This window comes from Mustela lutreola, chromosome 10 (genome assembly GCF_030435805.1).
Source record: "Mustela lutreola isolate mMusLut2 chromosome 10, mMusLut2.pri, whole genome shotgun sequence".
Taxonomy (NCBI): Eukaryota; Metazoa; Chordata; class Mammalia; order Carnivora; family Mustelidae; genus Mustela; species Mustela lutreola.
This window is the reverse complement of record NC_081299.1, coordinates 61,451,622-61,479,157: the sequence shown is the minus strand read 5'-3', so window position 1 is coordinate 61,479,157 and position 27,536 is coordinate 61,451,622. Positions and strand designations below refer to the sequence as shown.

The 27,536-nt window shown below is 32.1% G+C and overlaps 1 protein-coding gene across 1 annotated transcript in view; it reads left to right on the top strand.

Annotated features, from left to right (window-relative positions):
* Nucleotides 1-27,536, top strand: part of LRRIQ3 (leucine rich repeats and IQ motif containing 3) — a 221,123-nt gene that overhangs the window by 130,275 nt on the left and 63,312 nt on the right. The window contains exon 6 of the mRNA XM_059137558.1: nucleotides 11,608-11,737. Coding sequence (XP_058993541.1) covers nucleotides 11,608-11,737 — 130 coding nt within the window. The remainder of the gene's footprint in view (nucleotides 1-11,607; nucleotides 11,738-27,536) is intronic.

The following is a 27,536-nucleotide window of genomic DNA, read 5'->3' as shown; positions in this document are numbered from 1 at the left end:
TTTCCAGTGCTGTTACACTAGAACTTAGAATATCTTTCAAAGATAAAGAAGATAAAGGGGTTACTCTACACTGTGGTCATTGTAATGAAATTCATTATTCCAGAAATGTTATAGGCTGATTATATAAAAAAACTAAAAACAAATTATATAGATAAATTAATGAATTAATTTTTAATGAATTATTAAAGAAAATGAAAATGGAGAGCCTTAACTTTTTGCAGCATGTTTCTTTTTGATACAGTTAGAGGTAGAGTACTTGGAATAGGGGCAATTGATCTGACTCACTATGCTAAGTAATTTTTCCCCCAGATCTTAAGAATGTTGATAAATCTTGAAAATACTAGTTCAGAGACAATATTAGAGTCTTATACAAGATCCATTTTTTTTTAATTGGGGCATAGTCTTTGTGTGGGAAATAATGGATATTATCCATTGCTAAATATATAGGAAATGCTCATACTCATTTCTTTTTTTTTTAAAGATTTCATTTATTTATTTGACAGAGAGATCACAAGTAGGCAAACAGGCAGGCAGAGGGGGGGGGAGCAGGCTCCCCACTGAGCAGAGAGCCCGATGCAAGGCTCCATCCCAGGACCCTGGGATCATGACCAGAGCCGATGACAGAGGCTTAACTCTCTGAGCCACCCATGTGCTCCCCCATACTCATTTCTTAAAGAAACATCTCAGTGAAGAGTAGATGTAGGAGAAAATATATAAAAAGCATGTCTTTCCTTTTTAACTTAAACTTTTGAATTAATTGAAATGTAAAAAAAAAAAACTATCATTCATACTTTTAGGTTTCTTGCTATCACATAGAACCATGATTATTAGAATTCGTGAGCACCTAAAAGCAAATCTGGAGCTCTCTGTCTCAAGGCAAAATATAATATTTGCTGACTATCATTAACTAATGGTACACCTCAAGAGTTTAACTGTATTTTTTTCCATCTTTAAACTTTATCACTGTATTTTTCTTCAGGGTAAAAAAAAAATATGGGTCAATTTTCACTGAAGTGGGCTGGATTTATGTATTTACCTCTCATCAGTGTCAAAAGGAATTGTGCACATCCCTGGACAACAGGATGAAAGCCTGTCTCTGATTGGACACTAGGGATATCAGCTGTACACACAAGATAAGTGTAAAGTTGAAAATAGAAATACATTTAGTAATTCATCCAAGCCAGGATATTTTAACAGTTTGAAACTTGCATAAAAATGATCATGAAATTATTTACTTCCTCAAACAAGAAAGTTAATATTACCATTTTTAAATCCAGTGAAACTTACCATCATAAAAATTTTGCTTTACAAAACTGATAATTCAGAATTTTCAAGCTGTTCATCTTTTTCTAATAAAAAAGATAACAAAATCAATAAAATGACCCATTCTTTACCACTTACTTAGAATGAATTTTTATTTGTTCAAGATAAGAGAGTGTCTGTTTCTATATATTTCAATATTGATCTGTGCCTTGAATGACAAAAATTAGTGTTTTATGAGTCATCTAGAAATTGACATAGAATTTCTTATAATAAATTTAAGTTCCATGACTTAGAAAATATTAACTATCACACTGCTGCTTTCTGGTATATTGGGGATCGTTTTAGAGATATTCCATCTAAGCATGGGTGTTTAATGACAATACTCACCTGGAAAGCATGGAGGGACTCATAGTAAGTTGTAGGCATTTTTTTATACTTCAGTTGATGTTTAATGAATTTAAAAATTCTGGCAATACCTGCTCTAATAACTTACAGTCCTAAAATAAGCCTGTTTGTATTTTTTAAGGTTTTAGTGAATACAGTTTTGAGTCCTTTTATTCAGCCACAGCAATACTGGACCTCATGTAAATAATAAACTCTGGACCATACCTGAAATGTTTCCTATAAGTGCAGTAGAGCTGAGGTTGTTAAAGATGTTGTGCTGAATACTCTGCAGTCAAGACAACCCAGAGATTTGTACTGGTCCTATAGAACTTTCAGGATGGCTAACCAGGGTCAGTGATAGCACTTAGTCTCTCCCCCTCCGCCCCGCAGTTCCTAGCACATATGTAGCATTCAGAGGGAAAGGACATAATTAAATTGCATTTGAAATAGTCATTTTAGTCCTTAGTAGTGTAATAAAAGCTTATATGAAACAATATTTACTAATATTTTAAGCTCCCAAATGAGTATATTACTCCCAGTTGTGGGAGGCTAAAACTTCAATTTCAGAAAATATTACCCAAGTAATTCTTATTGAATCAATTTGATAGTTTATCAATATGTATTCATAAAGTATATTTAAGTTGGTTACAAAGTGCTTTACTTAGAAGCATAATTATGTATATGGTTACTCTGTTAATTTATTGAGGATTTTGTGTGTGTGTGTGTGTGTGTGAGTGTGTGTGTGTACGCACGTGCACGTGAGAAAGAGAGAGAGAGAACTGCTTCCTTGGATTCTAACCCTAATTTAAAACATATACACTCTCTAAAATGCTGGATTTCCTTAAGATACTTAGGGTAAAGGAGAGCAACCTAAAAATCAGTAAAATGTTGGCAGTCTCTATCTGTTCTTTTTTCTCTTCTGATATATGTGTGCACTGTTAAATACACACAGAAATATAGACTCTTGAGCTATGTATGTTACTAGTAAGGAAAAGATTTTTTCTTTTCTTTAGAAAATTCTGTTTTGTTGCCCATCATTAAATTTTACACCACCATATGAATTTGTCTCATTTGGTGATCACTTTAGCAGTATTAACCTATACTGCTAATATATACCCTGTCTCTTTTCTTTTCAAAATGATTAGATTTACTGATTTAAAAAAATCATAACTAAATAACACATGAGGATTAATAAATGCAGATTCTTATTAGGAACGTATTTAGTATTAAGCCATTAAAGCCTATGTTCTCAACTCTCTCTCTCCCTCTCTGTGTCTTTTTCTCTCTGTAGATATCCTCAGTTTCAGTTTAATCAAATAACTTAATTGGAAACAAAGTTTTTCTCACTTTGAATTTCTTATCTTGCTTCCTGTGTTTTCCATATCTACATAGTATATTAATCATTAAATTATGAAATATTTCAAGAAGTCTACAATTTAAGTATTCACAAAATAATAGCTTTGTACTGATGCCTAGCATGGTGCCATGGATATAGTTGGCACTCAATACATATTTGTTGAATAAACTAATCAAATTTCTCAATCCTTTTTTGTTATTTGTGAGTTGATACTGCAACAGAGGTTGAAGAATCCAATCCAAAAAGTGGTGCAGGGATATCGAGATAAGTAAACCACAGACCCAGTCCTCAGAGAGAATAATTTCTTCTAGGGGTGAGAAATGTACTTAACTATGATATAAGGTAGAATGCATAAGTGCTTTGAAAGTTATAAACAAAATAATATTTGTAGAGTTACACACTTTTAAAAATGTGGTCTTTAGGTAAACCAGAATTGAATTATTCCAAATTATTACTATATAATACATTGGCTATCAGACAGTATAATCAATATATTAGTAAAAAATAAGACTTCAAATAGAATTGCATTGTCATGTAAATAATAAGTAAATATATATTTAATATGTTAATATATAAAATATAATATACAAATAATGAGACTTTTAAAGAAACATAAATCTGTATACTGTAAAAGTTTTCATGCCTTTTACCTACTCTATCTAATACCAACTATTATTATTAATGAGCTAGCACTATGTTCTCTCAACTTGAAATTATAACCTATTCTAAAATCTTTATGGAAGTTTGCAGCATCTCTTTTTACTGGGTTTGAGAACCGCTACTAGCAAGTATCCACAGGAATGTAGCAGACAGAGTAGGCTCAGTAATTTACACATTGACACCTCTAATCTTGGTAATGATGGACCTTAGACCTTAACCATTCTTTAACTGAGGGAACATACCTGTTATTCTTTTTTTCCCATGTGTTCTTTAAATGGAAATTTGCAGCAAAATATAATATTCAGTCACCTTCATTTCCCATGGCTACTTTTTGTATAGAAGAGAAATGTCACACTTCTTTCTCTATTTACTATGTGTCCTATATTTGTTTATCCAGGTCATCCTTTGTGAATTCTCTTCCTCATGTATCCAGAGTATTATCATTTCTAGTCATCTCTGTTAAGATAAAGTAACATTGGGAACAAATAAAAGATAATAACAGTTTTTCTAATAGAGTTAAACCTGCCAGTTGCTTCTAGGGGACTATTTTAAAAAGTAATTTTTCTCATAAAACTTTATTTTAAATCATTCCCCTTTTTCCATGTTTTTTTTCCCCCCTGTTAACCATCGCTTAGTCTTAAAAGCAGAGTTCAAGTGTATGTTAGCCTCTCCTCTGTTGAAGAAAAAGGGTAGTTTTTAGTTTGGGTTTTAGTATATTATTAAAGTTAGCACTTTTAAAGATGATGTCTTAGCTGGGAAGAGGAAAGGGAACAAAAGAAAGAGAAAACAGGTGGTAGGATATCAAAGAACTAATGGTTCTAAAGGGGTTTTTGAGATAATGCTTCAAATGGAGCCTCCTTACAATGACCATATATAATGTAGACAAAGCAGATGCTTGGTCAACTGTAGTATAAATAGTATACGAATAGACAATATAACATTGAGTCTCTGTTAATCTGCTTTGGTTAAAGACTTATAATATGCTTTAAAATTAAAGGGCTCTGATTTGTATAATACATAATCTGAAAACAAAACTACAGTCTTAGAATACTAACTAACACTAACTCAGACTGTTAAGGGTTGAAAATGAATCTTGATTTTCTGAGACAGAAGAGTTTAGTATAAAATATTTACCCTTGGTCTAGAAAGTCACCACTTCTCCATTTTTAAATGTTAATTATCATCTCTCGGGGAAAATAAATATTTGGTATAGTCATCCCTCTGATATTTTACAAGCATGTACTTAGTTTGTCAATTATAGGGAGTTCTATAGCACCACAGTTAATCTAGTCCAATTTTCAGTAATGTTCTGAAAGTTTTTTCTTATGATTATGTGAGATTAATTCATATACATATGTCTTTCCCAGCTTTTGTAGCTATTATAGATTATTTTTTCCTAGCTTTTCTATAGTACTGTCAAAGGAGAGCTCTATCATTGCCATTTTGGTTCTCTGGTTTATTGTGATGTAGAACAACAGACAGTAGAGTAATGTGCCCAAGTAGATGTATAATTATTCTTTTTTTTTTTTTTAAAGATTTTATTTATTTATTTGACAGAGAGAAATCACAAGTAGATGGAGAGGCAGGCAGAGAGAGAGAGAGAGGAGGAAGCAGGCTCCCCGCTGAGCAGAGAGCCCGATGCGGGACTCGATCCCAGGACCCTGAGATCATGACCTGAGCCGAAGGCAGCGGCTTAACCCACTGAGCCACCCAGGCGCCCCTAGATGTATAATTATTCTTACCAGATGATTATGTTTATGCTTTTTGTACATGTAACATATTGAGGAATGGTTAAGTAGAAGAGACTCTAGAAAATTAAGAGTTTAAGTTGATGTATATGATGAAAAAGGGGATGAAAGAGCTGTAAAAGTGTTGCTGAGTAAAAAGCTTTGGAGTAACTGTACAGTATGGAGATTTCAGGGTTAAAAGAGAAAATGTTGGTAAGTGTTATTTGGGATAGAATCCTTTAAAAAATGCAAGCTAGGAATTTGTCTTTAAATTATGTCTGGCCAGACTCACTCTGAAAAGGGAGTGTCACTTTGTAGTATATTGAACCAAAGTTCCTAAACCTCCACTCATTCCTTCTAGTACTTGTCTTTGCTACTATTTATTACTGTGTAATAAATAATTAGCATATAATTATTAAATATTTGCTGAGAGTCAGGGGCCATTCTTGGCAGTAAGTAAGGAAGACAAGCAAAGTCCTTACCCTGGTGAACTAGATGGATTCTAGGAAAAAAAAAAAAGTGAAAACCAAGTTATAATCCAAGTGAACAAATCTGTGATAAATGTAAATAAAATAAATAGGTTGCTGAGATAAAGTAATAGGAGTTCTAGTTCTCATAAAATTGCCATAGAATGTTTTTCTGAGGAGATAAAAGTTAAGACCTCAAGGAAGAGAAGCTAGTCACGAAAAGTGTAGGAGTGTATTCTAGATAGAACAAAGAGCTTGCACAAGGACCTGAGGCCTGGAGTAGATTGTTTTGAGTTGGGTTCAAAGGACTGAATGAAATCCAATGTTGTAAGAGTATGATGAATAAAGTCAAGAGTAGAATGAAGTGAATTTGACTCTGTGACCCAGGGCCATATTTGCTGGCTTTTCAAGCTCATAGTAAGGACTGGCACCTTGGACAGCAATCAGGAAATGTAAAGCTAAAAATAAACATGATCAGATTTATCTTTTGATAAATGTAACTGAATCTTGTAAGATCTGGTGTGAAGGCAGAAGACCATCTGTGGTTAAAGGGGGTGACTATAGCTTAGACTAGAGAGGTAATATAAAAAAGGAAGAGAAAAAGACAGATTTGAAATACATTTAGGAAGTATAATTGTCAAGATTTGCTGATGGCTTAGATAAAGAGTTTCAGGAAAGAGCATAAAATAGAGAAAAAATTCTAAGTTCTTGTGGTTTGAATAAGAGTCTGCTATAATTTTAGAAGATGAGGGAGGTGGTAATTGGGGGAGGTATGAAGCCTGAATCTCCATCTTTGTTGCCTCTTTTCTACTCTGGACTTAAATATGGCTTATTTATGTAGGGCTTACTTTAAAAATAACTTAGTAGGTAGGTTGCTGTCTTTTCATGTTCCAGATTATCTATCCTCATCTGAAAATATGTTGCCCTGACCTGACATAGTGCTTCAACTATGGTTCTCATCAGAAATTAATATGGTAAGGCATATGGTCATATTACTCATATGGTAATATGTGCGATTTTCTTCATTATAGATAAAATGTTTAACATAGCATAAGGTCATCCTACAATGGACTCTTAATTTGCTCTTTTAATTATAATATTGTATCCTCTTATCACTCGAGATTTTAAATTACATTATATATTACAGTGATGAAATGCATTTTGCCCAATTGTAAAATTTATTTCTATTACATTTCATCTGTTTAATTTGGTTGATTGTTCCTGTCTATTGAAAATATTTAAAATTTCTATCTTGTGTTAACTGGTTTTGTTCTTTTTTTTTTAATATAATTTTTTATTTTTTATAAACATATATTTTTATCCCCAGGGGTACAGGTCTGTGAATCACCAGGTTTACACACTTCACAGCACTCACCAAAGCACATACCCTCCCCAATGTCCATAATACCACCCCCTTCTCCCAAACCCCCTCCCCCCAGCAACCCTCAGTTTGTTTTGTGAGATTAAGAGTCACTTATGGTTTGTCTCCCTCCCAATCCCATCTTCTTTCATTTATTCTTCTCGTACCCACTTAAGCCCCCATGTTGCATCACCACTTCCTCATATCAGGGAGATCATATGATAGTTGTCTTTCTCTGCTTGACTTATTTCGCTAAGCATGATACGCTCTAGTTCCATCCATGTTGTCGCAAATGGCAAGATTTCATTTCTTTTGATGGCTGCATAGTATTCCATTGTGTATATATACCACATCTTCCCCTTGTTCTTTTGACACCTCATCTAAAAATGTCATAAACATTTCCTTTTATTATTATTCAAATCATTTGCATAAATTTTGATCGTGTTAGGGCTAACAAGTCTGCTTATGACATTAGAGGTCTCACTTCAGGTTGCATCATTTTATGAATCCTTACTCTCTTTCATGTGATGACTCAACATCTCTGATCTGCATCGAATCATGTTATCTTTCCAAAGTTGTGAAAACATTTATCTGAACATACTACAGAAATAAAGGTTTATCATATAGAGGATGTTTGAAGCTGAGTTAATTTTGACCCTGTTAAAAATGAAATTATATCTGATGTATTCACTTGTTAACTTATACTCCTCCCTGGTGATTTATTCCTCTTTAATGCTACCAAATATCCTTAACTTTATAAAATTATTGAGGACCAGTATTGGGATTACAGTATGTCAGTTAATAGAATAGACTTTCTGCTATTGAAAACAAGATATTTATTAGATTATCCTCAGTCTTCTGATAACTTTTCCTTCTTCATGATTTTGAGTATCAGTAAGGGGTATATCATGTCTTTTCCTTCTTGTACTATGTATACAGAAAAGCGCAGTTTCTTTACCTTGGTAGCCTGTGTAAGTCTCAGTTTACTTAGGGATTTAGATGCTCAGCTTCCTAGATTTGTTTCGCTGTCATATATGCAAACTTTATCACAGATTCTTCTTTTATAAAAGCCAAGGAAAGGAAAATTATTTTAAATGATGACAAGGAATGGCATGTAGGTATATGAAAAAGAGTAAGTGGAAGAACTAAAGAAAATATATTTCTGAAAGGAATTTACTAACTACACATTTAATTTTTAAATATAATAAAAATATTAAAAATGTAAAACTTTAGTATCTAATTTTTTTAAATGACTTTATTCATTTATTTGACACAGAAAGAGAGACAGAGGGAGCACAAACCAGGGGTGAGGGGCTGTAGGCAGAGGGAGAGGGAGAAGCTGGGTGTGTGACCAGAGCTGAAGGAAGACACTCACCTGACTGAGCCACCCAGGTGCTCTTTCAGTACCCAATTTTTAAATTTCATGATTCTATAAATTAATTTTATTTGTGATAGATTCCCACGCTGCTTTATCTCTCCACTGGAGTCTTCTGCCCCCTTCAAGATCCAGAAGTGTATATTCCTACATCTCAGGCTGATTTCATGGGTGTTCAGAGTGTCCTGGTACATAATTAGCTCACTTTAGGGGACCGGTTGAAATAGGTTAATAGGGTCTCCTACTTCTCCGCCATCTTTCCCCAGACCTCCATAGAGATTGGATACTCAGATTTGACAGATACACACTTATTTTAAAAATTTCCTTTATTCTTTCAGGGAAAGACAGAAGAATATGTGTTAGAAATAGATTGCTAAACATATCCTTCCATTCAAAAGGGTCCATTTTTGTGGTTTATATAGAATTGGGGATGATTTTTAATGTAGGATGAATTGAATTGTTAGTAGAGAGAGACAGTAGTTATAAAAATAGAGCAAAATTTATAGAAATAAGAAAACACAATAATAATGATACAGAAAACTAATTGAAGAGGACTAATAGATGAATTTGAGGTTGAAGAAGCATTTACAATTGATTTTTACATAATTGGTTGCAGAAGAGTAGTCTACATTATTTTTGTAATACTTTGTTTAATAGAAAGAACTGGACCCAAGTGAGAATAGCAGTAATATTACTTAAAATAATGTTATATTTTGATAATGTGTTGATATTATGATATATTATAGTTATTCTTGACAAACTTTATTTTTTAAAATATTTTATTTATATATTTGACAGACATAACTAGGCAGGGAGGCAGGCAGAGAGAGAGAGGGAAGAAGACTCCCTGCTAAGCAGAGAGCCCAACTCAGGTCTTGAACCCAGGACCCTGAGATCATGACCTGAGCTGAAGGCAGAAGCTTAACCCTCTGAGCAACCCAGGTGCCCCCTTCACAAACTTTAGAAAAAAAAATTAATATAAGGAGAATGTATAAGCTCAGAAGTAACTGCTTACCTGTCTTTCTAGCAAAAACTAGTATTTTTGTCATAGGAAGAATGGAAAGAAATTATGTAAGATAACTAGTGAAGGATTTTTAGTGAAGAATAATAACTGAGATTCATTCCAGGACTACATAATACCTAGTATCCATCATGAGCATTAAAAAATTCTTGCACAATGAGTCATTACATAAAGACAGATTGTTTTCAATAAATTAGAGAATATCACATATAAAATTTAAAAGATAGAAACTCAAGGCTATTCAGTTAAATACATCTGTTTTGTGCATTATAGGAATTTAAGCAGAAAATTATAAATACAGGGCACCAGGAAACATATCCAAGTGTTTCTCCTAAATTGTAGAATAAAGGAGGTTTGGACAAGTAGGCAGGTCAAGGTAGGGGGAATACAATGATTTTTTTTTTTTTTAATTTCAAAATCCTATCTGCTGTCACATATTAGAGAGTTTATGTGACTCTCATCTTCTTGGATGAAGGTGGCGCTATTCACCAAAACCAGAAATAAGTTATAATAGGTTGGGAGGAAAGATAGGAATTAAATTCTATCGAGTATGAGATGTCTGTGAAATTTTCCAGAGTGATAGGGCACAGCTCATAGGTACTACATAAAAAGGAAACAACTCAGAAAGGAATACTATTGAAGATACAAATTTTTGAGTCCTTAGAATTTAGGCCAGTGGTGCTCATCAAGGAATGAATGCATATTGTCCCTGGGAATGTATCTGAAAATACAAATGTATATCCCCTTCCAAAATTCTGATCTTTTTCTCTGTTGTATACTGTGGTTGCCTACCAATATCTGTCCTTTTCTTCTTTCTTGGTAAAAACCCTGAAATTTTACTCCAGGCAGCAAAATACCCACCAAAAAGACTACATTGCTTACGTTCTCCTTTGTCACTATGAGTGGTCAATAAGATATAAACGAGTTTTTTGAAGGACCTCTGGGAAAGTACCTTAAGACACATGGCCTATCCCCTTTTGTCATTTTACCTTTTTCCTCCATCTTGCTGACTGAGATACAGACATTGTGTGTAGAGCTCTAGTAGCTATCTTGACTCATGAGTAAACCTTGAGGATAGAAGCCATGTAGAGGGTAAGAAAGAGATGATAAACTTTGAAAAAGCCTGGGTTTCTGATGACCTGGTAGATCCTTTGCACTGTGGTGGATAGACGGTGAAGACAAAGGCAGACAACACAGTATTAATTATTAAAATTTTCCCAACCAATTTACAGACATTTTTTTAGTTTACGTCTGATAGTGCCCCCAACTCTCCACCAAGCTCTTTTTCAATATTCTGCTTGTTATTCCTTCCACACATACAAGATCCATTTGTACTTTTAAGATTTGTGATAATTCGGGGCACCTTTGTGGCTCAGTGGGTTAGAGCCTTCAGCTCAGGTCTTGATCCCAGTGTCCTGGGATTGAGCCCCATATCAGGCTCTCTGCTCAGCAGGGAGCCTGCTACCCCCCTCTCTCTCTGCCTGCCTCTCTGCCTACTTGTGATCAAATAAATAAATTTAAAAATCTTTAAAAAAAAGATTTGTGATAATTCTGGTCCCATTTATCTTTCTTTCAATGATACTATCCTTTTTAGTATTCTATAAAATAGTTTTGTCTACCCTCTCTTAACCTAAATCTTTCTTTAGGATTTTTTGGCAACACAGTCTTTCTTCTCTTTGTTTATTCCTTGTTTTTCTTGGTGGGTTTTGTTTTGTTTTGTCATGGCACCCTCCTGACAGGACCCTTTTCCCCTCAGTCTCCCTTCAAGCGTGGTTCAAAGTATATCATTAACTCTTAATAGACAATTTATCAAAATCATATGCAATGGAGCTCTTTTCCTAACTCTGCCTATATCACAGGTTTTTCTTGGTATTTTTTTAAAAATAAAATCAATCATTGTAGTGTATAATAAATATGAGAGTTCTTTGAGAACTCAAAAAAGTATATAACAGACATTATTGTGGTTATCATTGCTTTTATTTTGTTTCCACAGATTATACATTCTCCTGTTTATTTAAAAAATTCTAGAGAACAGAGTAAACATGTTTCTTCTATTATATATGAACTGAAAACAAAAGAAATTGGTATAAAATCAAAAAAATCAAGACATCTCACTCAAAGAGGTTAGTTATATGAATTTTTAAATTATATGTATGAATATATTTTGATGAAAAGTAAATTCATTAGAAATTAGTCATGTTAATTTTGAACTATAAATATATGATCTTGGGGGCACCTGGGTGGCTCAGTGGGTTCCAGCCTCTGCCTTCAGCTCAGGTCATAATCCCAGGGTCCTGGGATCGAGCCCCGCATCAGGCTCTCTGCTCAGTGGGGAGCCTGCTTCCCCCTCTCTCTCTGCTTGCCTCTCTGCCTACTTGTGATCTCTGTCTGTCAAATAAATAAAATCTTTAAAAAATATATATATACAATTCTATGAAATATAGGTTGAGATGTTTAGAGAAAATATGCATATCTCACTTAATATTTTATAAATGAAAGTCAAGAACTGGATTTTGAGCATAAGGAGGTAATTAAGAGAAATAGGTGTAGGCAGGAACCATATTGAGTTGATAGCTTTCTTGCTGTTTAGCTATGTCAGCGTGGTTCCTCTTTCAGGAAATCTGTCAAGTATTAGATTAATATAAATGATTTCAATTAAGTAATAATATTTAATTTCCTTCAGGCTTTGAACATAATTGTTTTGTTGATAAAGTACATTTTATCTTATGTTAATAGGATTTTGGTTATCACATGTGTACTTCTTTTTGTTGTTTTTGCGGAATTTTTTCTGATAAAGTTTTATGTGCGATCGATGGAATTCTTTACCTCTATCTTTCACAGAAAAATCATATAATCATTTTTATAAAATTATTTTCAATTTTCTCAAGGTTTTCTCTTAAATCTTTTAAATTATGATAAAAACACTTACCCTGAGATCCACTCTCTCAACAGACTTTTAAGTGCACAGCAGATCTCTAGAACTTTATCTTGTGTAACCACAATTTTAAATCTATTGAACAACTCCTCATTTCTCTCTTTCTCAGAACTTTTAATTCTTAAATATTCAAATCTTTCTCTTTTTAAAACTCATCATGGCATCTTTATCCCCTTTTATTTTCTTTGTATATGAACTGCCGTACTTTATCTCTACCAGTTCCTTATTTGTCAGTGGTTTTTGATATTTCATCAATTATCCATTAGTTGCATGTATATACAATATGTCTACAACAGTTATTTTAATATACAGTGTTTAGTTTCATGTATATTATATGTACATTTCATAAAGCCCTACATTGTTATTTAAAAGCAATTTTATTTGTATGATTATTTAATTCCCAGATTTATAAATGAAAATGAAATGATGGAAAAATAGTAGTTCCATGCACCATACCACTACACATAATCTTTCTGATACCCCAAGATACTATCTTGTAACTCTTCTGCTGTTTACTTTTGTATTTCCAAGTAACATGCTTATTCTGCTAAAATATCTTTTTTTGGGGGTGTAGATATTATTTACAGATTTCCATTGTGAAAGATGGAGATTTAATTCTCTTTTAAATCCTCCATAATACACACACTTATATATTCCCTCCTCTATTTTCCCCATAGAATTATATCACTACTGTTTGGAGGTAAATTAATATTTATTGTTGTAATTGTTATGTTGTAATTGTATATATTGTTCGCAGCTGAGCCATATAATATATTAGGATATGTTTGCTTTTTTATACTATTTTTTCGAAAACTTGTTTGAAAATCTCATACCATTCAAACCACCACTCTCCCCAAACATACTCACACATATATAATTTTTTTCACGATACTTCTGCTTGCACCTTTCATTTTGCTAATTTAATCAGGACTGCTTACCCTCTAAACCTGCTCTGAGACCCTCCATTTTGGTGTACATCTCTTCAACTGTGATCCTAAGAATTCATTTGTCTCCATGCTATGTAGGGACTCTAAGTTCCAGAATTCTCTGTCTTGGTCTTTCTTGGTTTATTTTCTTATTTTAATACAGTGCCTTCTCTATGAGTTTACTGAGAAATTATATATAGGAGGTAAATTTTTTAAAACCTTGAAAGCCTAAATATGCTGTTATGCTACATATATGTTTGGTTGGTTATTTGACTGCATAGAGCTTCTTTCAGATTTTTTTAAAGATCGCTTTATCATCTAACTTCCAGTGTTTCCTTTGAAAGGTCCATTGCCATTTAGTTCTTAGTTTGATATATATGAATGTCTATTTAATGTTTTTCCCTTCTGACTGGAAACTTTTAGCATTGTTTCTTATACCAGGTATTCTGCAATTTCACAGTGATTTGTCTCATAAATATTTGCTTGCTTGGCCAGATTGTTTTTCTATTCAATTTATTGTAGTTATTCATTCTGAAAGTTTATATCCCTCAGTTCTGGGTATTTCCCTTATATTTTTAATGTAATATATGTATCATAAAACTTAACCATTTTAAGCATTTTTAACTGTACATTAAGTATGTTTATATTGTGCAATCATCATGACCATCCATCTGTGGAAACTTTTCATCATTTTTCTTCAGTTGAAACTTATGTGCCCATTAGACAGTAACTCCCAATCCTCCCCCACCCTCAACCTCTAAAAGCACTTTCTATTTCTCTCTAGAATTTGATTACTTTAAGTATGTCATATAAATGCAATCACACAATATTTCCTTTTGTGACTGGCTTATTTTATTTAGCATAATGTCTTTAAAGTTGATATATGTGGAAGCATATCACATTTGTTTTTCTTTTTTAAGGTTTAATAATAAATATTCCATTACAGTCAACCTTTGAACAACATAGCCTTGAACTGGGCAGGCTCACTTATACAGATTTATTTTTTATAAATACTAATGCTATAAATATGTTTTCTCTTCCTTATGATTTTCTTAATAACATCTTTTCTAGATTATTATAAGCATACAGTATATAATACATAACATACAAAATATATGTTAATTCACTGTTTATGTTATCAGAAAGATTTTTGGTCCAATGGTAAGCCATTAGTAGTTAAGTTTTGGGGGAGCCAAAGTTATTCATGGAACTTCAACTGTGCAGGGGGGTGGTGATCCTAATCCCTGCATTTTTCAAGGGTCAGCTGTATGTTTTGTTTATCCAAACCAGCATTTGGGTTGCTTCCATATTTTAGCTATTGTGAATAATGCTGCTATGAACATGGGTATACAGATATCTCTTTGAGACCCTGCTTTCAGTTGTTTTGAATGTATAGCCAGAGGTGGAATTGTTGGATCATATGATAATTTTACTTGTAATGTTTTGAAGAATCACCATACTGTTTGCTACAGGAGATACACAATTCTACATTCCCAGCAACAGTGCACAAGGGTTCTAATTTTTACACATCCTAAGTAAACTTGTTATTTTTTTCTTTCTCTGTTCTTCTCCTTCTCCTTCTTCTTCTTCTTCTTCGTCTTCTTCTTCTTATTATTATTCTTTTCCTTCTTCTTTTTAATTGTAGCCATCCATTAAACACATAGATGTGAGGTCATATCTCATTGTGCTTTTATTTTGTAATTCCCTAATAATCAGTGGTATTGAGCATCATTTTATGTGCTTATTGGTCATATGTATGTCTTCTTTGTAAAAATGTTTATTTAAGCCATTTGTTGTTCATTTCCTATTTTTGTGTTTGCTTTTTTGTTGCTGTTGAATTGCAGGATTTCTTTATATATTCTAGATATCAATCTCTTATAAATGTATGATTTGCAAGTATTTTCTCCTATTCTATGGGTTGCCTCTTTACTTCATTGATAGTACCCTTTGATGCACAAAATTTTTGATCTATTTGGGGTTAATTTTTGTTTATTATGTAAAGTAATAATACAATTTTACCTTTTTGCACACGGAATCCAGTTTTTTAAGCATGACTTTTTTGTTGTTTTTTGAGAAAAAGAAGGCATGTGCCTTGGGGTACGAGGGGAAGGAGGAGAGGGAGAGAGAGAATCTTAAACAGGCTCCATGCACAGTGCGAAGCCAGATATGAGGCTTAGTCTCATGACCTGAGGTCATGATCTGAGCCAAAATCAAGAGCTGGACGCTTAACCAACTGAGCCACCCAGGCATCCCTGAGCACCATTTGTTGAAAAGACTATTTCCCTACTGAATCATTTTGATAATCATTTTGAGAATCATTTGATCCAATTTGCAAACATTTACTTCTGGCCTTCTATTCTATTCCATTGATCTATATTGCTGTTTTTATATCCCTATTGAATCATTTTGATATTCATTTTGAGAATCATTTGATCCAATATGCAAGCATTTACTTCTGGACTTCTGTTCTATTCCATTGATCTATATGTCTGTTTTTATATCAGAACCACACTATTGTGATTACTATAGTTTTATAGTATGTTTGAAAATGATGAGGTGTGAGAACTATAGTTTTCTTCTTCTTCGGGTTTGTTTTGGTTCTTTGGGGTCCCTTGAAATTGTATATGAATTTTAGGATGAATTTTTCTATTTCTGCTAAAACGTTATTGGGATTTTTATAAGGAGTACATTGAACTTATAGACTGCTAAAAATTGAGTAGTAGTTTAGTAATATTAAGTCTTGTAGTCCACAAATATATGTTTTTTTTCTTTTATTCCTGTTAATTTCTTTCAACAACATATTGAAGGTTTCAGTGTACAAGTCTTTCACACCCTTAGTTATGTTTATTCTAAGTATTTTATTCTTGATCTTAAATGCTAGCTGCATGTGTTCTTTTTTTTTCTTATATGACTTTTATTAGTTTCTTTCAATTTTTTTATTTACTGTTTCAGTGTTTTTATCATCAAAGGGTTTTGAATTTTTGTCAAAATATTTTTTCTGCATTGATTATGGTAATCATGTTTTTTTCCTTCATTCTGTCAATTTGTATTACATAGATTGATTTTCATATGTTGTATCACTTCTTGTATTCCAGGAATAAATCCCCCGTGATCCAGTTATATAATCTTTTAAATATGCTGCTCCTTTGAGTTTGTTAATAGATTCTTGAGGATTTTTTGCATCAGTATTCATAAAGAATATTATTTTTCTTTTCTTTTAGTTTATTTGTCTGGCTTTAGTATCAATCAAGATAATGTAGCCTCATAGGAGTAAAGAGATAGTCCCTCATTTTCAGTTTTTTGGAAGAGTTTGAGAAGGATTGCTGTTACTTCTTTCCTAGTAAAGTCATTAGTTCTTTTACTTTATTTGTTGGGAAGGTTTTGATTACTGATTCAATCTCCTTATGAGTTATAGATTTATTCAGGTTTTCTTGATTTCAGTGATTCTTTTTTTTTTTTTAAAGATTTATTTATTTATTTGATAGACAAATCATAAGGAGGCAGAGAGGCCGGCAGAGAGAGGAGGAAGCAGGCTCCCTGCTGAGCAGAGAGCCTGATGCGGGACTCGATCCCAGGACCCTGGGATCATGACCTGAGCCGAAGGCAGAGGCTTTAACTCACTGAGCCACCCAGGCGTCCCGATTTCAGTGATTCTTGATTTCACTGAATCTTTCATGATTCAGTGTTAGTAGATTGTGTAAGTTCAAGGATTTATCTCTTTCACCTAAGTTATATAATTTATTTGCATACATTTATTCACAGTTTTTTTTAAATCCTTTTTATTTTTGTAAAATCATAGCAATGTCCCCTCTTTAACTTCTGATTTTAGTTTTTTGAGCCTTATCTCTTTTTTCTTATCTTTTTAGCTGAAGCTTTATCAATTTTGTTTATATTTTGAAGAACTAAATATTGTGTTCACAGATTTTCTATATTGTTTTTATAACTCTATTTTATCTCCTCTCTGATATTTATTATTTTCTTTCTTCTCCTAGATTAATTTAGTTCATTCTTTTTCCACATCAATGAAGTTTAAGTTTAAACTATTTATTTGATACTGTTCTTCTTTTATAATGTAATCATTTATAATCATACACTTGCCTCTTAAGACTGGTTTTGCTGAATCCCAGAAATTTCAGTATACTGTGTTTTTTTGTTTTTTCATTTGTCTCTAGATATTTTATAATTTCCATTGAGATTTCTTTTTTTGGTCTCATGGGCTATTTAAGAGTATCTCATTTAATTTGTACATATTTATGAATTTTCCAGTTTTCCTTATGTTATTGATTTCTAGTTTAATTCCCTTGTGATTAAAAAATATACTTGGAATAATTTCAGTATTTTTAAATTTATTAAGATTTGTTTTATGGCCCCAAATATTGAATATCCTAGATAATGTTCCATGTGCATTTGAGAAAAATGTATATTCTGAGTGTTTTGTATATGTCTGTTAGGTCCAGTTTGAATATAACATTGTTCAAATCCTCTGCTTCTTATTGATATTCTCTCTGGTTGTTATATCCAATGTTGAAAATTAGGTATTGAAATCTACTATTATAGAAATGCTTATATTTCTGTCTTTAACCTGTAGATGTTTGTATTATTTATTTTGTTCCTCTGATTTTTGGTGGATATATGTTTAATTATTATATCTTAGTGAATTGAGCCTATTATTATATAATGCTCATATTTGTCTCTACTCAAGGTCTACTGCTTTAAATGTTGATCTCATCTAAAATACGACTTTACAGATACATCTAGAATAATGCTTGGCCAGATATCTGGTTACCATGGTTTAACCAAGTTACCACATAAAAGTAATTACCACAGAGCTTTCCTAAATATAGAATTCTCAGTTGACAGTGTTTTTTTTTGTTTTTGTTTGTTTTTATTTTTGTTTTCTTTTTTTTTTTTTTTTTAATTTCAGCACGTTAAATATATACTCTTATTGCTTCTTGGCATGCAAAGTTTCTGCTGATATATCTGCAAATTATTGAATACCCCTGCTATGTAAAGAGTCACTTTTCTCTTGTGACTTTCAAGATTCTTTCTTTGTTTTTCTCTTTTTACAGTTTCTTTATAATGCCTCACAGTGTGGATCTCATTTTGCTTATCCTACTCGGCATTTATAAGCTTGTAAATGTATGTGTTTCTTCAAATTTGGAAGGTTCATCTCTTATTTCTTCAAGTAACATATCTGTTTCTTATTTTCTTCTTCTGGGACCCCCAAAATGCATATTTTGATCCATTTGCTAGTATGCTGCTAGTTTTTTATTCCCTGTTCACTTTTCTCTATTCTTGTTTTTGTTCCTCAGACTCTATTATTTCAAAAGATCCATCTTTAATTTTGCTGAATTTTTTCCTTTTTTTTTTTACATGTGCTGTTGAAATGCTAGTGAGTTTTTCAATTCAGTTATTTTATTTCTTTGCTACAAAATTTGTTTAATTCTTTTAAATAATTTCTATCTCTTTATTGCTAATCTTATTTTGGTTATATATTATTTCTCTGATTTTCTTTCATTATTTGCCCATGTTTTCCTTTGTCTCTTTGAGCATATTTAAAACAGTTATTTTAAAGTTTTTGTCTAACACAAAAAGATGTTCAACATCACTAATGATTTGGGAAATGCAAACCAAAACCACAATGAGTATCACATCACACCTGTCAGAATGGCTAAAATCAATAGCTCAAGAAACAACAAAGTGTTGGTGAGGATGTGGAAAAAAGGAACCTCATGCACTGTTGGTGGAAATGCAAACTAATGCAGCCATTGTAGAAAACAGTGTGGAGGATCCTCAAAAAAAATTAAAAATAGAACTATCATGCTGTGAATTGTTTAAGACTGATCATCACAGACCTGTACCCCTGAAACAAATAATATATTATATGTTAATTTTAAAAATAGAACTATCATATGATCCAGTAATTCCACTATTGGGCAATTATCCAAAGAATATGAAAGCATTAATTTGAAAAAGTCTATGCACCCCTATATATTTATTGCAACATTATTTTCAATAACCAAATTATGGAAGCAGCCCAAGTGTCTATTGGCAGATAAATGGATAAAGAATATATGTGTATATATATACACACACACACAAACATACCATGGAACATTAGTTAGCCATAAAAAAGAATGAAACCTTGACATTTGCAATAACATGGATGAAGGTAGAGAGAATAATGCTAAGCAAAATAAGCAAAGGCAGATACCATATGCTTTCACTCATTTGTGGCATTTAAGAAACAAAACACATGAACAACAAAAAGAACCAAACCAGACTCTTATCTATAAAGAACAAATTGATGGTTACCAGAGGAGAGCTGAGTGGGAAGGTGGGTAGAATAGATGAAGGGGATTAATAGTTCTTATCTTGCGGCACCTGGGTAACCAGTACAATGTGATATCATTTAACATTGGTTAAAGCATTTGATTCTTGGTTTCAGCTCAGGTCTTGATGTCAGGGTAGTGAGACAAAGCTTTGCATACAGCTCAGTGTTTAGTGTGGAATCTGCTTAAGACTCAGTCTCCCTCTCCTCCCCCTCTCTACCCTGTTCTCTCTCTCTCTCTCTCTCTCTCTCTCTCAAATAAATAAATCTTTAAAAAAAGAGTACTTATCTTGATGATCACCAAATAATGTAAAAAACTGTTGAATCACTACATTGTACACCTGCAATTAATATAACACTGTATGTTAACTCTACTGGAATTAAAATGAAATTTACAAATAAAGTTTTTATCTGGTAAGTCTGATATGTGTATTCACGGACAGTTTTGGAGGATTTATTTTCTTTAAATGGACCTTGTTTCCCTATTTTTTTTTCTCTGCTTTGTGATTGTTGAAAATTGGACATTTAAAAACAGTTACTTCTTTCAATATTTGCTGACTTGCATGGAAGACTTTCACTATTTAGTAAACCCCTAAGCTTTGAGATTTGCTTAGGGTTAAGGGTTAAAGTCTTTTTAGATCTCTTCTGGGCAGGCATTCCCTCTGGGTCAGTGTGCGTATGGTTTTCTTTTCTTTTGATTTTCTCCAGGTTCCTTTAAGTGTCTTAATTTCTCAGAGTCTTCCCCCGCCTCATTTTGGGGCCTTAGATTTTCTTTTGTATTCTCTGCCCTCAATTGCTTTTCTCCCAGGAGTCTGAGGATTTGCAATTCCCTTGCAGTTTTATGTATCATTACTGCCTTTAGTGGTTTTCAGCCTGATATCTAAACTATATTGCCATTCCTCTCCTGAGGATTTGAGTCAGGTGAGAGACAAAGCAGTCCTTTAGGCAAGCTTGAACATTCCAAACAAGTTTTATTCTTCTTTTTCCATCGTAAGGGAGAGAAATTAAAAATGGGCTGCTTCTTCCTAACTATGCTACACCACACTGGGGAGAGAGTAGTGAAGGGCAAGTAAAAGTGCCACAAAACTTCTTGCTGTTTTGATTGTGACTTTTTCTTATTTGGGTGTTTACTTGGTTGCCGTAAATCTTTTATTCATTTCTAGAACTCCTTTGAAGTTATTATGGTCATTCTGCAGTTATGTATGGGATATTTCTAAGGGAGAATAAGGATGTGAGAGTTCCTAGTCTGCCATCATGCTGACACATTATTCTTTATTTATTTCATCATTATCTCCATTGTGTATTCTCTTTCTAGGACTCCTATTATTCAGGTGGACCTCTTGGACTGATCTTCTCTCTTACTTTTTATCCTTTTTATCTCTTACTTTCCCATTTTTTTTTTTTAATATATTTGTCCTCTCTTCTGGGGTGTTTACTCAATTTTATCCTCTCCTTATAATTATGTAATCAAGTTTCTAAAAATTCTATTTTATGGTCAATATAGATGCAATATCTTCTCTACATCTTGGAGGATAATAATATCATATAATTTTTTTTTTGTGGATGGTTCTTCTCCATGGTATATTTTTCTATTTCCCTAAGTTACTTTCTTCTTACTGCTTTTGTGAAAAATGCTGCTAATCCTTGTTTGTTCACTCATATTTAAGATTAAGTTTCTGAAATGCTACTTTGAAACACTGCAAGCATTAATGTGGGATAATTTAGTGAGGTCCAGGGTCTTCATTCAGGGACGTGTAATATGAGGTTTCTTCAGAAGAAGACTCTTCCAATATTTTTCCTGTGATATGTGAGTAACTGCTATTCTCTCATTTCATCCTCCAATTTTCAGTCCTCCTCCAATTATCCCTGCCAATCCTTAGCTATACCTGGTGCCCTTGAGTCCATAGTTTCTTTGGTTTAACTTCTCAAGAGGGTGAATATTTAGTCTCCTTTAAAAGCAAATGGATGAAAGAGTTACCTGGTTATGTGTGGTTGCCAAAGATCAGTTGATATAATTATGCCTTTCAAATAATTTTTTTAAACCATGTTTCAAATTCCCCACCTTTTTTAGTGTTCTGCACTGTGAATCTGCTTTTTTCTTTGCTTGTCCACATTAAACCTTAATATTCAACTTCATAGTGGCTGGTTATCAGTTACTTTTCATCCATGTGCTTCTAGCTTCCAAATAATTTTGGTGTCACTGATTCTGTCATTGTTTTTGAGTGTTTTTTGTTTTTGTTGTTTTTGTTTTTTTAATTTTCCTTTTTGATCATGGTACCAGAATGCAAAGAGGGAACAAAAATGTGTTTAAGTTATTTAAACTCTTCTGTTTAATCTAAAGCCTATATTGATATTTTAAATTGAGCTGACTTTAAATTGAGCCATATTTTATATTAAGTATATAGAAGAAAGGAAAAGTTGGAACAGGAGGAGGAAGTAGGGAGTTTGGGGACAACTATCCTGTCTCAGACAAGGGATGACTGAACCCTTGGAAAATATCATTCATAAATCATACTGAGTCCTGACTGACTTCTCTCTTAAGTGAAGGTTCTGTGCAGCCACAACAAATGTACTGTAAAAACTAAAATGTCTTAGTCATTCCAGTGCTAGATGATATCACATTGTAAAAACTTAGTTTATTATTAATGTTTTGGAATGAGGAAAGTGAGTTATAAAAGCTATAATAATCTATCCAAGGTCACATAATCCAAAAGTGACAGAGCTGGTACTATTTCTAGTTTCTGTTTCCATAGTCTAGTGTCCATTCTGTTTCACAGTGATGCCTCCTGACAACTGTAAGTGTTTCACTATGTAATAATTAAATTATGTGCATGGGAATATGGTTGTATTAGATTAAGCTATCTGAATATATGGAATCTAATAAAATCTGTCATTCCCTGTGTCATTCCAAATATTATAGAACCACCCATTTTTACATAATATTTTATTATTTCCACTTACTTTTAATATTTCTTATATGTAAAAAAGCTATAGAAACTGAAGAGTATCTTATTTAAATCATTTTAATTTAAAGAAATAGAGTAAAAATAACATTTTCCCATATTTCTTTATTTACATCATAACTAATTACCTTATGCTTGCTTTACTAAAATGGTTAATTTAAAAAGCAGCCAGAAATTGTATTGATGTTCTTGAGAATATTTTGGGGGGACATGTATTTGTATCAATTTAGATTGAAAAAAGTACTTTTTTAAAATTAAGTAATATTTTCTATTACTTTTTGGACATATTTTTCTATTTAGGATTATCTTAGTACATTGTTCCAATTTTTACATAATAGCATATATTCAAATTCATGAAGGATGAGAAATACCTTTTCCTGTTCCTTCCTATTTCCTCATGAATGATGAAAAATACCTCTCTTTCCTTGAATATAAAGTTTACCTTTTAGAATGCTTAGTGTAATTTCTTTCTCTGACCATACTAAAAAAAATGGGTTCAGCATACCTTATTTTGGAAGATTATGAAGTTTGGCAGTCTTCTACCATTTAGTTACTAATAAGTAGTAACATTGTGTTTGAGATGCATACAGTTTCTGGACTTTTTACTTATTTCTTCTAAATTGAAAGCTGAGCAATGCTGGGAGTACTGAGTGATTAAGAGTGCTGTGACAGTCCCATAAGAAGCAGCCTCTTTTAACTTTAATGATTTTCACAAGGACAATTATTTTCAATCTTGGCCTCTACCTATTCTGTGGTGTTTGTTAAAACCTACATATTATAATGCTTAAGTCCATTAGATCAAACTTTTCATTGTTATTCAAATATTCTGTTTTTGTGCAAAGTAGGATATTCTATTTTTGTAGATTTTCCCTTTGTCTACTTAATGAAGAATTAAGAGAAAGCTATTAAAAGATTCCACTATTACAGATTCATTTCCTTCTCCTGATTTCTATCAAATTTTGTTTTCTGCATTTTGAGGTAATAATTAACTACCTATATGATTATAATTAGTATATATTCTTGGTGATATATGATATATATTTTTAGTATATATTCTTTTATCATTCTATGTTTACTTGCTTTATCTCTAGCAATGCCTTTTCCTCATGCTCTATTTTGTCTGACATTAGTATAGCTGCACCAGCTGTATTTTAGTTAAACCTTTCCTAATGTTTTTCTATCCTTTTAGTTTTGACTTTTTGCTTTATATGTTCATCATGAAAATAGAAAATAGCTGGACCAGCTTATTTAGTCCATTTATATTTATTATATTTATTAAGAGAGTTGGGCTATTACTGTCTTCTATTTTTTTCTAGTTTGTTCTATCCATTCTTTTCTTTTTCCTTGTTTTTTCACAAAATTGTATCTTTGATTTTCTTGATTTTTTATTTTGAAATAATTTCAAATTACTAAAAAAGGTACAAAAATTACAAATTATTCCTGAATATCCTTTATCCATTCCACAAATGTTGCCATATTATATAATCATACAGTTATTAATACTAGGAAGTTAACATTGATACAGTACTATTATCTATGGACCATATTCATGTTTTGTCAATTGTCTAATATCGTTTTTCTTGTCCAGGATCTAGTCCTACTACTGTCATTTAGGTTATAATGATGTTATCATGTATATATTCCTTTATTTGGTTTTAAAAAGCTTTTAGTTTTTTTTTAAGAAATGGCAAATCTTACCAAGTTATTCAGTTACTTCCCATATTGTTTACAACATCTTCTAAATTCATTTCTCATCTCATTCCATCTCACTTTCCTTCAGAAGGGTTTATGTGAAGTGATAGTAGAATACCTTCCTCCAGCTTTCATCCCAAGGACTATATTTACCCTCAAACTTGAGCAATGAGTTGGCAAAATTTCAGTCTATGTTCAAAATTATTTTCTTTCAATATTCAAAAAATATTATTTTATTTATTTCTTGGTTTCAGTATTGCTGTTGAAAAGTTTGATGTCATTTAATTTTTGTTCCTTTAGAAGCTTTTGCTTTTATTTATTTTTTATTTTTTTAAAATGTTTTATGTATCTTTTTTAGAGAGAGAGAAAAAGAGAGCAAGGGGAGGGGCAGAGAAAGAGAGAAAAACTCAAGCACATGTCCTGCTGAGCACAGAGCAGATGTGGGACTAGATCTCATGACCCTGAGATCATGACCTGAGCAGAAATTAAGAGTTGGGTGCTGAACCAAATGAGCCACCTGGATGCCACCCCCCACCAAGCTTTTAAATTTGTTTCTCTGTCTTTCTTATCTGGATATGTATAGTAGAATATGCACATATAGTTGGGTTTTTGTTCTGATCTTATTCTTTTCTATTTGGCATATCTTCCACTACTTCTTCATATATTTTCTCTCCTCCTGGGACATCAGGTACTTAAATACTTTGATTTCTGTTCTCCATGTCTTTAAACATTTCTTTCTTTCTTTCTTTCTTTCTTTTCTTTTTTATCCCTTTATCCTTTCAGACTTCTTTTGGGAGAATGCCTCAACTTGACCTCTAAACTCATGAATTATTCTTTAGTACCATCCATTTTACTATTTCTATCATATATGTACCTAAGATTTTTTCTTATATACTTATTACTATTTTTTCTTATTCTTATTTCATGCTGCTTTTTCTTTCCTTTTTTGGTACATTCAATATAAGTATTTAAAATTCTTATTCTGTCTAATTGTGCTTCCAGTTCCATGTGTTATTTAGCTTGTTATCTTTGTCTTGATGTAGTTTTATTTTATACTGTGATGTCATATTCCCAAGTGTATTGTATTCTGTCTCATATTGTATTCTGGCTATTGGGAAATTGCCAATTCCAGACCCTATTCAATGATAGTTCAAATAAGTTCAACAACAGAAGAAGTGATGAACTCTCTGGCAAAGACCACCAACTTCCACAAATAACATTGATGTTTGGTGTTATATTACCAATTTTTCAAATCAGTTAATCTTCAAACCCTTAGAGAAAGAGAATCTACCTAGATTGTAATCTACCATCCAATAGGTGATATTATCATACTAATTTTTCTTGCCCAAATTATCCCAATAGATTTCCAACTGATCTTGCTACCTATACTGTTTCAAAAACAGTTATCTTTTTTATGACTTCCTTGTTCTAAACTTAAAAAACAAACAAACAAACAAACAAAAAAACCAAGGATCATTGCCTTCAGAATAAATGTTTTAACATGGCTTTCAGGTTCTTCAATATCTGATTTTAAAGTATTTTCTAGCTGCATATCTCAGTATTTCTTTTTCTTTATAAAGAATGTTCCAATTATAAAGTGTAACTTATCATTCCAAGAATGTATAGTACTATGATTGTACTTATTATTTTTCCACCTTAAGTGAATCTGTTTTTGCCTTTTGAAACTCACTTACTCTGCAATACCATAATTATGTTCATTTTTTTCCAGTAAGCTGTTGTTCTTCTTAATAATAACCATTAATGCCTTTGTCTTATGCATCCCACAACACTCTTTTTGTCTTTGCTTTTTGTTATGTTTGTTTTTGGCAAAATTCCTCTTGCCAAAATATGAATTCCTTAAAAATAGTGACTAGTTTTTGTTCTTGTTGTTATTGTTTTACTTCTTTCTATCTTTTATAACATCTGGCAGTATGTCATGCCCACAAGGAGTATTCTTAAGTGATCTTGAATCAATGTGTAAAAACATTCTACTTTTATCTAAAAGAGGTAAATTTCATGGCAACAAGTAAGCATATGGATAGTAGTAATTCCTTATTTCCCTGTCTTAAACATAACATTCATATTTTGCTATAGAGCCAACAAAGATACAATAAAACCTTCCTATATTCTATATATCTAATTATGTATTTTATCCTCTTATTCTTTAATTTTTCAGCAAGTGTTTATAGAGTAGCTATTTGAACTTGAGGTATAATAGTGAATAGTTATTCTGCAAGCCTATAGAGCATATTTTTCAACCTTACTCAAATCATGGCACATATTAAAAATGATAAAATATTTATGTCACACTGAGGCAAAATGGATGGTTTAGGGAGAATCTACATGGGGCTTTGTAAAAATATTTTTTCTTTATAGTATTTTTTCTTTGTAGTATATTTTCTACAGTATATTTCTTTATATTATGTAATTTTGATAAAGTATGATAAAATATTGAAAATATATATATTCATATATATGAAGTTTATGTGCATATTGGGATATAACCCCCAAATAAGGTATCTGAAATATTTTTAAGAAGAAACTGGAGCTTCTTTCTGTAAATGTGAATTTCTGTATCAAGCTTTGTGCTTTGAATAACTATGTACTATTTTTGATCAAGACAGTATTGATATCTTATTTTTGTAGTCTTTATTAATGAGAATTCTTATCAGTGAGAATTTTTAAAAACTTTATACTTTATACTTCTTGACTTTAAAAAATGTATATGTATACTAATTTGATAAAACTAACTTAAAATTAAAAAAATAGGCAATTCAACTCTATTGAATACTAGCTGAAAAGTCTCAGTATTTATTGAATTTGAACACGGGAAGTCAGTGGTGAACTTGACAAAGACCAAATTCAACAAAGTGGCAGAGGTAGGAAACTTGATGGCAAAGGTTAAAAGTGAATGGAAGTAAATAAGAGAAGACATTGCCAAAATTTATTTTTTTGAGGAGTTTTATAATCTATGGTGTTCATATTCATAATAATCTCAAGTCACTAAACGAAAGAAATGAATATTCTGAATAATAGAATTTTAAATTTATGGTCCAAAGACGATTTTGGTGTTAT